This window comes from Aegilops tauschii, chromosome 1, assembly GCF_002575655.3.
Source record: "Aegilops tauschii subsp. strangulata cultivar AL8/78 chromosome 1, Aet v6.0, whole genome shotgun sequence".
In the NCBI taxonomy this organism is placed as follows: domain Eukaryota; kingdom Viridiplantae; phylum Streptophyta; class Magnoliopsida; order Poales; family Poaceae; genus Aegilops; species Aegilops tauschii.
Window position 1 is genome coordinate 44,308,198 of NC_053035.3, and position 15,746 is coordinate 44,323,943.

At 52.6% G+C, this 15,746-nt stretch overlaps 1 protein-coding gene across 4 annotated transcripts; it reads right to left on the reverse strand.

Annotated features, from left to right (window-relative positions):
* Positions 1 to 429: 429 nt before the first annotated feature.
* On the reverse strand, positions 430 to 3,110 carry LOC109745674 (putative protein ABIL2). Of its 4 annotated transcripts, none has more exons than XM_020304791.2 (9): positions 2,486 to 3,110; positions 2,297 to 2,379; positions 2,027 to 2,177; positions 1,848 to 1,947; positions 1,626 to 1,715; positions 1,484 to 1,538; positions 1,290 to 1,399; positions 1,028 to 1,131; positions 430 to 944 (listed from the first exon to the last, which is right to left on the reverse strand). In XM_020304791.2, exons 1-9 carry the CDS (start codon positions 2,576 to 2,578, stop codon positions 768 to 770), a joined length of 963 nt encoding a protein of 320 aa, XP_020160380.1. In that variant the 5' UTR covers positions 2,579 to 3,110; the 3' UTR covers positions 430 to 767. The 4 variants fall into 4 exon arrangements, with proteins under 4 accessions (XP_020160380.1, XP_020160381.1, XP_020160382.1 ...); XM_020304792.2 differs by having other exon boundaries at positions 1,484 to 1,535; positions 1,626 to 1,718; XM_020304793.2 differs by having other exon boundaries at positions 430 to 938; positions 1,626 to 1,718.
* Positions 3,111 to 15,746: the final 12,636 nt, after the last annotated feature.

The window sequence follows — 15,746 nt, forward strand, 5'->3', positions numbered from 1 at the left end:
ACAATAGACATATAGCATTAGCCAGAACAGAGAAAAAACCAGGTTTTCCGCATTTCAGGCGATCTATGATAGATGCATAAGCAACTGATTGTTGCATAATTTCTGGTGCATCCATACTTTCTGCACTTTGAAGGATGTTGTCAGACACCATGAGCCAGTTCATCATGAATTGGGTTATTCTCATTTTGCCCACTGTTATAGGTAGATTGTAGAGGTAAACTGTGATCCAAAATATTGCACCCGTTTCTAGAAAATACAAGCCATCCATCAAGTATCAAGTACTCCCTCCGTCCCAAAATAAGTGTCTCAAGCTTAGTACAACTTTGTACTAAAGTTAGTATAAAGTTGAGACACTTATTTTTGGAAGGAGGGAGTATTAGTTTAATAGCAATATGAGAGTCTTAAATCTGCGAATAGACAAACTGCACAGAACACAACAAGCCACAGTTTGCTTAACTTGATGAGTGTACATTGCCTAACTAATGTACTGCTGATGTAACATGAAAACGTGAGTTCTGTTAAAGAGACAGAAAAAGGTTAATGCCTTACCCGATACATGTATCCAACAACGTCATCCAGCACTCCTAGCTCTCGAGCAAAATAATAATAATTCAAGTCATTTCCAGGGCCAGGGCTCACCTTAAGCACCGTCTTTCAAATGATGAACAAACATAAACAATAATTACTATTGAGAGGAATCACACAAAGTTAACTGAGTACTGAGGATAGTAATGGACACTCCTATGAAAGTTTTCATCCTTTACAGCCTAAGGGACACTATCCTGCAGTGGTTCTTCTTTTCCAGACTTGCGCCTACTGAGCAGAGACTTGAGGAACTTCTTGCTCTTCTTCAGAGTCTGATCGCTTTCCTTGGAATCGTCATTGTACCTATCAGCGTATGACCGCAGCGGTACCAATCTCTTGGGATCTGAAGTTGTCTGCATCTTCAGCAACATGAAATATCGTGTCAGCATTGTAAGGCATATCATTCCTGGTAGTCTTGTGTTCACAAGCCAGCTTGATTTACCTGGACCCTGACACTTGATGTCTTGAGCAAGGATGACTTCTTTGAGAGTGACCCAGACCTTGTGAGTGGAGTTGTCGAATACATTGGTGAATCCGATCTTTTATCTGTTAAACAGAAACAATATTGATCACGGAACAGTATTATATTTAATTAATTGATAAATTTTAGCAGATTAGGTAACTCTGTAATCATCATTTCACGGAATTTGAAGTGTCGCGCACTCATATACCACCGTCGGCTATTGAACTTATTGCTACTATACCTCTTTTGGTGGGTATTGCAGTATCAGAAGGTGGCACGAAGCGCGGATGCTGTGCTGGAGAGGATGAACGTGCACTCTGAGAAGGTGCACGGGCAATCGACCGGAGCTTGCTGCAAATGATAATTTTCAGTTTGGCAGCTCAACTGCAAAGTAAGAAACCCAAGCTGATTTGTAGTTTGCAAACTGAAACTGACCGGAATGAAGCTTGCTTGTCTTTGTTTTTTGTTTGAGCTGCAGATGCTGCTGCTGCTGCCAACACGTAGGCATTCCAGGTCAAAATCAAGTTCAAGATATCCAATAAATGTCCGCCATTTTTCATGGATTGCAGATCCTTACCACGGAAGGCCTGATGCATCTGTGTAGTCCTGCTCTTGGCCTTATTCATCTCGCTGAAGTTGGGCACGGCATTGGGAACTGAACCATCTCCTGCTGAAATCACTCAAGCATGGCATCAAGATGTCTCACCCGAGTTGACACTTATCCACTTTTCTTGCTTCTTGAATGTGCCGAGAAAACAGAGTCACAGGAAAGGCACAAAGGTATCTCATGGCCACTTACCTGGTAAGATGTACCTCTTGTGATACTTTGGAGCGGTGATCACCAATGATTGCTGCGTCAGGCCTTCTCTGTTCACGCATGCTTGGATCGTTTGAGCTCTCTGAAACCAACCGCCTCGTTAATTCGAAGACACATTGCAAGGAGATTTACTGCTGAATTTACGAGGCACCGACTAAAACCTGCTGGATGCAGGAGGCCCGCAGATTGGCTTCGGCCACCTCGTCGAGCTTTTGATCAACAAGGCTGGAGACTTTGAAGGATATGGATCCTAGGTGATCTACAGTGTTGATGAGGGCCTTCACAGCGTACTCCTTGAGGTTACTCATCACCCTGTGTGCATATGCATATACGTGAAAAGAAAATGAGCGAACCAAGAATAAGTTGCAAATGTGTGGAATATTTGCTATCTTGTGGAGCATGCAGGAGGAAGCAATGGGTATATGACATACGCCTGCTTTCCGCCTTCCTGTGTGTAGGCTAGTTCGAAATACTCTGCTGCAGAATACAGCTGCGGTCGCAGAGCCTTGAGGTCCTGCAGAGTGAGAGAGATTGTTATTGATGTGAAAATGCCCAAGCAGAGTCCTGAGATTGTAGGGGAAGATCGATAAGCACGGGCGTAATTTGAAGGGTAAACCGACCTTGATGGTTTGAGAGAAGATGAATGCCTCCTCCATCTGCACCTCCTCCATGGTGCCGCCCCTTCTCCGGAAAGGCCCCGCTGCTTCCACCATTCAAACTAACCCTCTGTTTCTCTCCTCTCTCAGGTCTTCTTTGATCAGGAAGCTCGATGATATTATATGGCGATGTTGGTGCAGAAGAGGAGAAGCACTCATGGTGATGAACCCAGCCAGCTGGGAGGAAGAAGGCCGCATGGGTTAAGGAGGAGGAGGAGGAGGAGGCGTGTCATTAGCACGACAGGTATTTGACTGGTACTAGAAGCTTAGTTTATGGTGATGGCCTGGCAATGGCAGAAACAGCTATATATAATAATGCCATTCATGGCAACTTGGCAAGGCAAGGCAACAAACAGGAGACCCTTTTTTCTTTCTTATAGGCAATTAAGGCAACATGAGACCCCTTTTTTAGGTAATTAGGGTGACAACAACTCCTCTACTCACTCTGCTGGATGTTGACTGCATATGCAGCACATTGACAGCAGATGGTCCTGCGTACTTACCTAGTTATATTATCAACAAGTCTACATGTACCCATGAGGCTCTGATCCATTCCTCTACAGCAAGGAGCAGTCAACAATGGGTTGATAGGACAGGCACTGCAGTCTGCAGAGTGGAGTGAATTTGGTAGGGCTCGCCACTGATTTAATCACACCAGTGTCGAGGTGGTTAGGCCAACTCCACCGCGCGACCCATTTTGTCCGGCCCCGTCCGTTTGGGGTAAAACGGACAAACAGGTCGGCCCAGCGCGCGACGGCCCGGACCCATCTGGTCCGTTTTGTGTCCAGGTCAACCCATTTCGAGCGCAAACTTGCGTCGGGTTTGGGTCGCCGCGGACACCAAACAGACGCGCCGCTCGTCCGCGTCTGGCCGCATGACGGGGCGGCCACCTACCTCCCACCCGCCAACATCAATGCGCATGGGCGGCCGGCCCCACCTGTCATCGGCCCAGTGGAAGGTCACCGTCCTTCTTAAATGGGGAACCCGTGGACCGGTCGTCGTCCACACTGCCCCACTCCATCCCGCGGCCTCCTCGAAACCCGACAGCGCGAAACCCTAGCCCTTCCCCGTCCTCGAGCTCGCCGGCTGGCCACCTCGAAGCCATGGGCTTCTGGAACCCGGGCCGCAAGGGGAAGCACGACCGCGAGGCCGGCTCCTCGTCGGGGTGCCGCGCCGGCTCCGTGAAGAAGGAGCCCGCGTCACCACCACGCCGGGCCCCCGCGTCGCCCGCGTTCTCCATCGCCCCCACGTCCGCCGGCGAGCGCGACCGGCACTACATCCGCGCGGATGTGTGTTATTGGGAGACGAGGACACCGCTCCCCTGAAGTGACGTCCACCTCCCCAACAACTGGCACTTGTCCGCCGACCGTGTGCCAATCCCGCCAGTCCCGGCGAGCGGCCGTGCGCGCCGTGAAGAGATCGAGCGCCGCCGCCGCCTCCTCCCCGACGACCTGTACTATGACGACAGGTACGCCCTGGACTCACTCCTCTGGGACACCTGGCTCAGGGACGAGCACGACGTGCGGCGCGCCTCCTTCGCCGGCACGACGTTTGGGCCGCGGCGGCCACGTCGGGAGCGCGCAGCGCCTGCTCCCCAGGAGCGCGGGCGTAGGCGGGTGCGCGGCCTCACACCCACGTCGTCGCCTTCGCCATCTCCATCTCCACCACCACCTCCTCACATGACAGCGGAGGAGGAGGCCCGTCTCATGGCGCGTGTCATGGAGGACTCCATGTACACGCACGATGAGCGCCAATGGGAGGGCCTCGAGGAGATGATGGCCCGCTCCGCCGCTGGCGAGGTAGCCATCCCCGAGCTGGAGATGGTGGCCGCGGAGGAGGCGATGGAGGAGGAGCCGGTGGCCGCGTTCCACCCGAGCCTGGTGGGCCAGGGGTGGGGCTGGTCATGCACTGCTCCGGAGATGGCCCACGCAGTTGGGCGTGAACTGGTGTGTCACTCTGCCGCGGTCACCGGAGCGGGAGGCGTCGCCACGGGAGGAGGTGGTGCAGGCACCTCCCGCCGTCCAGCCCGCCCCCGTCTACCACGCACCGCCGGCCCACCTCTGGACGCCGTCGGCCTACGCCGACCTCGTCAGCGGCGACGACGACACCGGCGGCCACTGAAGACGGCGATGGCGACGGCATCGACGGGCACGGGCAGGAGCGCGCGGGCGGCGGCCATTTTTATTTTCTTTTTTATGTTTAATTATGGCACTAAGTTGGACGTGAAACTGGGCCGTTTTGTGGCCATGACCGTAAACTTAAGTTTTAAGTTTTTTAACTGTGTTTATTTACTTTTTTAAGTCATTTTATTTAATTTTTTATGTTTTTTTAATCACGTCCAACACGGACAAGATTTGGGGTGCGGCCGCGCACTGGGCGCACCCACGACCCATCGGACAGACGCGGACATGGGTGAAGCCATTGCCGTCCCAAAGGGACAAAATCCGGCCAAACCGGATGTCCGTTTAGGGTCGTGCGGTGGAGTTGGCCTTAGCCAGTCAGTCAAGATGCTTTTGGCTCACACTGTCCATGTAGGGCAACCAAAAGGTGCAAGCAAAAGAGAGAAGGCAGGGTGGGGGTTGTTTGGGGTCAAGATGCTTTTGGCTCACACTGTCCATGTAGGGCAACCAGAAGGCGCAAGCAAAAGAGAGAAGGCAGGGTGGGGGTTGTTTGGGATGCTGGACCGGAGGCTTGTTACCCTTCTTTTCTTTCTGCTAGATGATATCCCGCACGGTGTTATGGAAATGTTTCGCAATATATTTTAATGAGACTTTGTTGTATGGAATATGAATATTTGAAATAATAATATGAGAACTAAAACTGAAAAGACATATGATTTATTGCGTTTGATATTGTACGGTTGTAAAAATATATTTCCTCATTTCTTAAATACAAATAACATAATAATAGAATGGAAATTCTCATGCATGTTTGCATGTTGAGAGAAATAAGTTAGTGCGAGCTACGTAGCTATTTGATATATACGATATGTTGTGCATGCATGTTCGTCATTTCTACCTCATGAGTGTGGGCCCTCCTCATGAGTCACCACACGACGCTGTTGGTCGCGTCATAATCACAATGTCGGGGAAACGACACCTATGGGATCCCGGGAGGATCCCTTCTATGGTTGGCAGGGCGTGGGGCTGCGCAAAGAGCAGGTCTAGACGTCAACGCGAGGGAATTTTTACCCAGGTTTGGGCCGCAAATGATGCGTAAAACCCTAGTCCTGCTTGTCTGTGTTTACTTCGTGTTCTTGAGCTCTTGAACTAGCTGTCGTGCATGCCCAGTCCAAAAAGCCTGAATCCTTCCTCAGTACGCCTCGGGCCTTCTTTTATATGTCAAAGGGGTCGCCACAGTGGCACACAGGAGGTGGAAAGTATCTACAGTGTACAAGTTTATCGCCTCACACCATAGGGCAAACGCATTTAATGCGCCGCCTACGTGTCCTCTTGCTTTATCGGGGACGGCAACAAAGCTCGTCCCGTCCGTCGCCGCCTCGCCTTGCTTCGACGCGCGTCCAAGCTGACGAGGCATGTAGTGCCACGCTGGCTGGTTGGCTGCTGCGTTGGTGCGGTGACAGGGTCTTCACGAAGATCTGCATACCACCACGCAGGTGCTTGACTGGTTGGCCTAGGAGCCGCATGCTGCCACACAGGCGCTCGTCCAGTTGGCGGGCTGGTTGCCGCGTCGAGGCGGCCGCGGGGCAGCGAAGCTTCAGTAGGTGCGAGCCTGGCTGCGGCCCTGCTGATGCCCTCGGCAAGGGTCTTGTCGAGGTCTCGGCAAGGGTCTTGCCGGGCGTCTTCGGCCGTCCCCGGCAAGGATCTTGTCGGCGGGCCTTCGTCTATCCCGGCAAGGATCTTGCCGGGGGTCTTCGTCTTCTGGCCCTTATCTAGACTTGCAGGCCTTTGGTCTCCACAAAGATCTGCATGCCACCACGCAGGCGCCCCTGAGCCCTGGTCCTGATGTTGTCGATGGTGTCAGAACTCTCAAGCTCAAGGGTGGCGGCCTTGCTGGTGTTGGGCAAGTCACCCTGGCAAGGCTCTTGCCGAGGCCACGCAGGTCGCCCCGGCAAGGGTGCTTGCCGGGGGAAGTCCATCCTGCCCCTTCGCTCTTCATGCTTTGTCTTGAGTGCTGCCTTGGCAGTCTTGTACCTTCCCTTCCTCTGCCATGCCCTCCGCCAAGCATGGCCGCAGGTGCGGCTACAACTGCCCGTGCACAAGTAAAGGGGTACAGAAAGGTCCCTACTTTTCTACACCGACAGGAGCCCCCAGGCCTGGGCCACACATAAGCGCGGAGCGTTTTTGGGCTAGGCCCAGAACGGTGCGCGGGCACGCGTGGCAGAGTTCTAATCCGTAGTAATCCCTTCGCCACTTGCGCTTCCCCACGATTCGCATTGAGTGCGTGACGTGTGGGTCGTGTGTGGGACGGTTGCAGCATGCTCACGTCACCTCGCGGTAAATAGTAAAGAGGCGGCCCGCATCTTCCTCATAAAAGAGGAAACTGCAGGGGCGCTGCTCATTTACCCTCCGCGCCTTTTCCAATCTTGGAACCGTCGTTCCCTCCTTCTTTAAGCAAAAATCGGAGCTCTCGCCTCTGCTCGCCGCCGCCGCGCTCCCATTGCCCTCGATCCCTCGCCCCCTCTCAGCCGCCATGGCGCCCAAGGCAGGCAAGGCCGAGGGAGCGGCCAAGGACGAGGTGGGAAGGAGGCGCCAGAAAGCGAGTTGGTGGAGCTACGAACGCAACGCGCCCTCTTCACCAAGACGGTTGATGCGCTCACCCTCAGGGATATGTTTAGGCCCCTGTGGGGAAGGGAGACGTCGGGGCATCCCGCCACGCGCATCGTCCTTGCCTCTTTCGCCAAGGCCTGTCCAAATCGGTACTCTTTCTTTGTCGACTACTTCTCCTGCGGGCTCTGCCCCCCTTCCTCAGATTTCTTCAACGACATTATGCACACCTACGGCTTCCACCTTCTAGATTTCACGCCGAATGCTGTGGCGTGCATGGCCTTCTTCGCCCATCTTTGCGAGGGCTTCGCCGGGGTGTACCCCAGCACGGCGCTCTTCCGCCATTACTTTACCCCCTGCATCCAGCCAGGGGGCGCCATCTCTGGCTGCATTACTTGGATCTCGAGGACCCAGAGCAGGGGCACGTACCCGGAGGGTGCCCAGAAGGAGAGGTGGGACGAGTGGCGGGGCCGGTGGTGCTGGATCAAGGAGACAGATCCGCTGGAGTTCTGCCGGGTCCGTCGGAGGCCGTCGGTCTGCAGCAAGGACTGGGGAGAGCTCGACGCTGACGAAAAGAAGCTCATGGTCGCCATCACCAGGATCCATCGCCTCACCTCAACCGGGCTCACTCTCGAGATGATCCGGGCCGACTTCATCCGCCGCCGGATTGCCCCACTGCACAATAAGGGGAGGCCGGCCTGGGACTTCAGGAATGCGGCCGACATCATGAGGCTTTACCCCGGCCTGAAACACAACTTCACGGTGCTGCAGCATGCTCATCTTTGCCAGAGGCTTTTTCAGCTCAGGGTGGACGAGGCCGGCGGGGTTGAGAGAACCGGCAAGGCCGAGAAGACCGGCAAGGCTGCCAAGGTCGGCAAGTCCCTGTTTGGGTTGCCGGTGGGAATGGTCCCGTTGAGCAACAACTCTTGCCAGACTGCCATCATCGCCATGATGCCAGTCTTCAACACGCACGACCTTGATCCGACCTGGGCCGAGCCAAAAGTGGGGCTGGTGTAGGAATTCTTCGACAACTTGTTGGAGAAGTATGTTCGTGACGAGCCACTGCTCATCCGCGACACCACCGAGGAAGAGCTGGCGTACATTGTCGCCAGGGCGGAGGAGGCAGCACTTGCCGAGGAGGCCGGCAGCCTCGGCACTGTGGAGGACGAGGCTGACACGGCTGCAGAAGAGAAGGAGTTTGCCGAGTGGATGGGGTCCGCCGGGGAAGCCAGCGGCGCCGGCGCTGGGGCTCCCCTCATCGAAGAAGTGGCCGAGGAGTCGGCCGAAGAGGAGACCAATGCGGACGACTCCTCGGCCCCAAGGAGGAAACGCGTCCTGCGGCGGGCTGGCTCCGGCGAGCCGGTCTGGCCCGGCAGGACCGCGCAGCGGCAGCAGGCCCAGGCGCAGCCCGTGCGCCAGACGAGGGCTGCGGCAGCGAAGAAGGCCGCGGCTGCCGCCTCCTCCTCGTCCAAGCAGCGCAAGACCCCATCCCCCTCCCCTTGCGGACGCCGCCCCGGAGGCCGACTTTGACCTTGGGTCTTTCAGCCTGAAGAGGAAGAGGAGGCCAGAGGAGAAGGAGGATGAGTAAGCACTCTGCCCCTCATCATCTCCTGGCTCCCCATCGCCGGTGCGATCTTTCCCTAACTTGATCTTATCTTCACAGTGACATGGAGATGTTGGCCCAAAGGGTGGCGAAGAGAGCCAAGGCTTCGACGGGCGACGAGCCCCCGGCGAGCACTTTGCGCACGCCAACGTTGGTGGTGATCAGCCCGGACAGTAGCCCTCAGCGCAGCCCCCGCTCTAGCCCCCAGCGTGAGTCCGTTGTACACTCCTCATCGACAAGCGTTGGGGCGTCTATTCTTGGTGCTGACCTTGCCCGGTTCGCAGGAGGAGAGCGGCAACAGGAGGAGCCGCTGAGGGCGGCCCCTAACACGTCGCCCGTGTCTACCACGCCACCCAGAGGGGCGTCTCCGGCAAGGGCATCTACCGCTGAGCCCACGCGCATGGAGGAAGAGGGGGCAGGCATGGGCATTGGTGGCTCCGTCCCGGCAACGAACGTTGGCGGGGAGGGAACCACTTCTCCTCAGCACGGCACGGGTAAGCTGCCTGTCTCCCGTCCCTTGCTATCTTTGTTGTGCGATGTCCTCGTTTTTTCCTTTGTTCTGAACTTTGGTTTTGGCCTCGCTTCACTCTCCTTTCTGGTTCCCAGACCCTCCCCCGACGGACCAGGAGGACGTCGACGCTGTCATCGAGGAGGTCGCCAAGGATGCCGAAGTCGAGGCCACCAGGATCGCTGCCGGGGAGGCCGCCAAGGCCGCCGCCGAGGAGGCCGCCAAGGGGCCTGCCGGGAAGGCCGGTAGGGCTGCTGCCGAGGAGGCCGCCAAGGGGCTTGCCGGGGAGGAGGTGGCCGATGACCAACCTTCCTCCTCAACAGCCCCGCCCTGGGCAAGTACTTGAAGGTGGGCGACGATCTGTTCGTTAGCCTCCCGGGGACGGCAAGCACCAGAGCGCCAGCCGAAGGGAAGTTTTTGACGATGAGGCGCTCGCCGCCGCCGGGCTCCAGGTCGTTGATGAACCGAGCGCCAGCAGCGGTGGTTCCCAAGAGGAGCAGCTCCTCCGGGCCATGAGCGCCAATTTCAAGACGCTTCAGGTGCTCCATCGCGCCTACCAGGACAAGGTAAACTCCAGGATGGCAGCCTTGGACAAGGCCGAAGCAGACTTTCAGGAGCGCGTCACTCAAATGTAAGTCTGGTTTGGCGAGGCCCGGCAGGAACTGAAGGACGCCCAGGATCAGCTGGACGAGCGCAAGCGAGAGCTCCTCCTGAAGCAGGCTGGCATCGAGAAGGCCCAGAAGGCGGCGGACGAACAGGCCGCCAAGGACGAAGCTGATCGGCGGCGGCAGCAAGCCCTGCGTCGCTGCGCCCATGTCCTCACCTCGAGGCACCCTTGCTACAACGCTGAGCCGCCCACTTCCCCAGCTACTGTGGTTCGGGCCGCCACTACGGTGTCGCTTTCAAGTCGCCCCTCCGGCCGCTGTTATATCTGCCGCTTTGTTGGTCCTGTGTACATACTAAAGGCTGCACCAGAATACATCCAACATTATCCAATACTGATATCTGCGTTCATCCGGAAAATAAATCAGGTGATGTTCGGCTAGTCTGTTTTAACAGCACGTATTAATTTGTGAGAACAGTTATTTTGTCGCGTAATATTTTTACGCAGGATAGTCATTCAGGACAAAGGTGTTATAAAGCGGATATGGAGCGTGCACCAGCATAACTCTGCACTGGAGTCCGTCCGCGTCATGTTGCTCGATGGATACGCGTGCAAGTCGTGGCCCCCGCTGTTCGGTTTACATCTGTCCGCGCCTGCGGCCAAGTCGCCCGTCCGCACCGGCTTACAACGCCGCGGCCGACTCTCTCGTCCGCACCGGTTTACAATGCTGCGGTTGACTCACCCGTGATTAACTTCATGGCGGATTACTTCCGGCCTAAACACATCAGGTGTTATCCCTCCTATATATTTTATCAGTATATTTTAATTCCTTTGAGCACTATTACACTGCCCTATTGGTGTTTTTATATACAGATAAAATTATTGTTATACTGCGGGTATAGAGCACGAAATGGCAACGTTTTACAATGGCGTTTTCCTCCGTGTCGCATTACCCGATGAACGGATGGACGGTTCACACGTCTGCACCGGTTTACAATGCGGAGGACAACTTGCTCATCCACACCGGCTTACAACGTTGCGGCCGACTCTCCCGTCCGCACCGGTTTACAACGCCGCGGCCGATTCATCCATCTGTTCGCATGGCTGGCTCGCCCATGATTGATTTCAGCTTCACCGTGGTGATCATTAAACTCTGCGGTGGATATTTTCTGGCTTAACATATCAGGTGAAATCCATCCATTATATTTCCATATTATATATTGCTTTCTTTAAAAGAGCAATTACTCTGGCTCGCAAGTTTTTCAATGTAGGACAAATTATCTACTGTAAAAAGGGATTATTATATCACTGAGCTATTGGGTAACTCATGCCGGTTTATATCACGGTTAAATATGGAGAATCTCAAGCCAACTCCTCGAGTCATCTTGAGACTCGGGGGCTACAGTGACATGACTCGGGAACTCCGGGTCGTTGGAGGGAATGATAACCCGGTTCCAGAGGCTACTACCATATTGATGAAAATTTAAAGGCCGTCAGAAAATTGCCGGCTCAAAATAAAGATTCCGGTTTAAAATCCGGTTCAAGAGATATCTCTCTCTCGCAAAGTTTTGAAGGTCTCAAATCCGGTTCAAACATCCGGCTCAAGTTCGAGTTCTCAGGAAAAATTAAAGGGACCAAAGAGAGTCTATTACAAAGCACAACTCAAATATAGGTACCCTGCTTTAATGACCATTGGGAGCTGATCGTATTTGAATTTAGCTTAACCCTTTGGGTGTGACCCTGATCGTATTCGAATCAGAGTCGTTAAATATTCTCATGATCACTAGGGGGCTTCCTGTTCAAACATAGGTCGTATTCGAACCAAAGAGAACATAGCTGTCGGTACCCTCTTGATCGGCACACTGCCGAGCTCACTAGGGGGCTTCTTGATCGTATTCGAATCATAGCTCAATCCCTTTTGGGAACCGACGTGGATCGTATTCGAATCAGCGTCGTTAAACAACTCTCAAGGTCATTTGGGGGCTTCCTGTTCAAACATAGGTCGTATTCGAACCAAAGAGAACATAGCTGTCGGTACCCTCTTGATCGGCAACGCCAAAGCCACTGGGGACTATATGATTGTATTCGAATCTTAGCTTAACCCCTTTGGGACGGTTTTCTGATCGTATTCGAATCAGAAGCCTCAAAATTTTTGAAGTCTCTTTTTGCAAACAATTTTTTGGATTTTATTTGAAGTTCTTTTGATCATATCTAAAGTGTATATGAGTGGTTTCTATTTAACCCGGCTTGATTTTCGTTGATAAATCGCCAGCTTATGACAATCATCATCTATGTGGAAGCATTGGCTTCTAAGGATTGGGTTATCGCCCTTACTGCACAGGTCATGTAAACCGGCAGTACAAATTCAATATCACAGTGGTTATATGTGAGATATTATGACCCGCCCTGCGGTAAACCGCCAAGGGATCTTGTGATCTACTTGTGTGCAGGATAAGACTACATTTGGGTGGTTACCCGCCCTGGCTTTTGATATTAAGTCGCCGGGGCCTATGTTGTTTAAACTCTGTGCAGGATTTGCAGAACTGTGACTTATATAAATGCTTAAGTTCAAGCTCATCATTAAAATTGATGCTTCAAAATGATTATCCGTTCTGAATTTTCTCCAAGGCTATAAGCCGTCGGGTTCTAAAAATTCCGGCTTACAATGGAGGCGTATTAAATTGCCAACGGCCAAGAGCCGCCGGGTATTTAAACTCCGGATTTACTTATCAACAGATGAGGTATTCAACGTCGCTTTGGCGCAATGGCTATTATTTTATCAATGGATATGATTTATTCTACAATGGAAGGAATAGTCACGAGTCGCTGCAAGCTTACGACCCGGCACTTGGGTGCTACATTATTCAAATTGATATAACATCGAATATGCAAGTCCCATGTTACTGCCAGCATGTACCATGGCACTTGGGGGCTAATGCAAAGTCATTTTTTGCTCAACTTATTGAAGACCTGACTCATCACATTCTAAATGAGCCGGCCCTTGGGGGCTACCAATTGCTCCTGTCAAAAATTCAAGGTACACAAGCCTTAATCCATTATATTGAAAGATCCACTACTCAGTTGGTAGAGTACAAAACTCTTAACCTTGTGGACGTGGGTTCAAGCCCCATGGTGGAGATTGCATCATATGTTGTTATTATCAATGAATCATATACAAAGTCCCAGCTCGGTAATATATTATTAAACCCGTCCCTTGGGGGCTACACGTTGCTGGTCAAGTTTACATGATCATATTTACAAAGTCCCTGCTCATTATTGCATAATGACCCGGCCCTTGGGGGCTACACTGGTTGAAGTTTTTATGAGCATAATGTTGGGAATCGTAGCATAATTTAAAATTTTCCTACGCTCACCAAGATGCATCTATGGAGTCTACTAGCAACGAGGGGAAAGGAGTGGATCTACATACCCTTGTAGATCGCGAGCGGAAGCGTTCCAATGAACGTGGATGACGGAGTCGTACTCGCCGTGATCCAAATCACCGATGACCGAGTGCCGAACGTACGGCACCTCCGCGTTCAACACACGTACGGTGCAGCGACGTCTCCTCCTTCTTGATCCAGCAAGGGGGAAGGAGAGGTTGATGGAGATCCAACAGCACGACGGCGTGGTGGTGGATGTAGCGGGTCTCCGGCAGGGCTTCGCCGAGCTTCTGCGAGAGAGAGAGAGGTGTTTCAGGGGAGGAGGGAGGCGCCCAAGGCTTAGATCTTGCTGCCCTCCCTTCCCCCCACTATATATAGGGCCAAGGGAGGGGGGGGGGTGCAGCCTTGCCCCTTCCTCCAAGGAAGGGTGCGGCCAGGGGGGAGTCCTTCCCCCCCAAGGCACCTCGGAGGTGCCTTCCCCCTTTAGGACTCTCCCTTTTTCTTATCTCTTGCGCATGGGCCTCTTGGGGCTGGTGCCCTTGGCCCATATAGGCCAAGGCACACACCTTACAGCCCATGTGGCCCCCTGGGGCTGGTGGACCCCCTTGGTGGACCCCCGGACCCCTTTCGGCACTCTCGGTACAATACCGATAAAGTGCGAAACTTTTCCGGCGACCAAATTAAGACTTCCTATATATAAATCTTTACCTCCGGACCATTCCGGAACTCCTCGTGACGTCCGGGATCTCATCCGGGACTTCGAACAACTTTCGGGTTTCCGCATACATATATCTCTACAACCCTAGCGTCACCGGACCTTAAGTGTGTAGACCCTACGGGTTCGGGAGACATGCAGACATGACCGAGACGCCTCTCCGGTCAATAACCAACAGCGGGATCTGGATACCCATGTTGGCTCCCACATGCTCCACGATGATCTCATCGGATGAACCACAGTGTCGAGGATTCAATCAATCCGTATGCAATTCCCTTTGTCAATCGGTATGTTACTTGCCCGAGATTCGATCGTCGGTATCCCAATACCTAGTTCAATCTCGTTACCGGCAAGTCTCTTTACTCGTACCGCAATGCATGATCCCGTGACTAACGCCTTAGTCACATTGAGCTCATTATGATGATGCATTACCGAGTGGGCCCAGAGATACCTCTCCGTCACACGGAGTGACAAATCCCAGTCTCGATCCGTGCCAACCCAACAGACACTTTCGGAGATACCCGTAATGCACCTTTATAGTCACCCAGTTACGTTGTGACGTTTGGCACACCCAGAGCACTCCTACGGTATCCGGGAGTTGCACGATCTCATGGTCTAAGGAAAAGATACTTGACATTGGAAAAGCTCTAGCAAACGAAACTACACGATCTTTTATGTTATACTTAAGTTGGGTCTTGTCCATCACATCATTCTCCTAATGATGTGATCCCGTTATCAATGACATCCAATGTCCATAGTCAGGAAACCATGACTATCTGTTGATCAACGAGCTAGTCAACTAGAGGCTTACTAGGGACAGGTTGTGGTCTATGTATTCACACATGTATTACGATTTCCGGACAATACAATTATAGCATGAATAATAGACAATTCCCATGAACAAAGAAATATAATAATAACCATTTATTATTGCCTCTAGGGCATATTTCCAACAGTCTCCCACTTGCACTAGAGTCAATAATCTAGTTCACATCACCATGTGATTAACATTCACTGGTCACATCACCATGTGACCAACATCTAAAGAGTTTACTAGAGTCATCAATCTAGTTCACATCACTATGTGATTATCACTCAATGTGTTCTGGTTTGGTCATGTTATGCTTGTGAGAGAGGTTATTAGTCAACGGGTCTGAACCTTTCAGAACCGTGTGCTTTACGAATATCTATGTCATCTTGTGGATGCTACCACGCGCTATTTGGAGCCATTTCAAATAATTGCTCTACTATACGAATCCGGTTTACTACTCAGAGTCATCCGGATTAGTGTCAAAGTTCGCATCGACGTAACCCTTTATGACGAACTCCTTTCCACCTCCATAATCGAGAAAATTCCTTAATCCACTAGGTACTAAGGATAAGTTCGACCGCTGTCATGAGATCCTTTCCCGGATCACCATTGTACCCTCTTGACCAACTCATGGCAAGGCACACTACATGTGTGGTACACAACATAGCATACTATAGAGCCTATGTCTAAAGCATAGGGGACGACCTTCGTCCTTTCTCTATCTTCCGCTGTGGTCAGGTCTTGAGTCTCACTCAATACTCACACCTTGTAACACAGCCAAGAACTCCTTCTTTGCTGATCTATTTTGAACTCTTTCAAAATCATGTCAAGGTGTGCTGTCTTTTGAAAGTATCATCAGGCGTCTTGATCTATC

What these genes read in the sequence shown, in the direction of transcription:
- LOC109745674 (XM_020304790.2), bottom strand. Translation starts at nt 2,578, where the DNA reads ATGGTGGAAGCAGCGGGGCCTTTCCGGAGAAGGGGCGGCACCATGGAG. An exon ending in CAGGAAGGCGGAAAGCAGGC is followed by an intron (nt 2,178 to 2,296) that starts GTATGTCATATA and finishes ATATGCACACAG; the next exon opens with GGTGATGAGTAACCTCAAGG. An exon ending in CAAGAGGTACATCTTACCAG is followed by an intron (nt 1,719 to 1,847) that starts GTAAGTGGCCAT and finishes GAGTGATTTCAG; the next exon opens with CAGGAGATGGTTCAGTTCCC.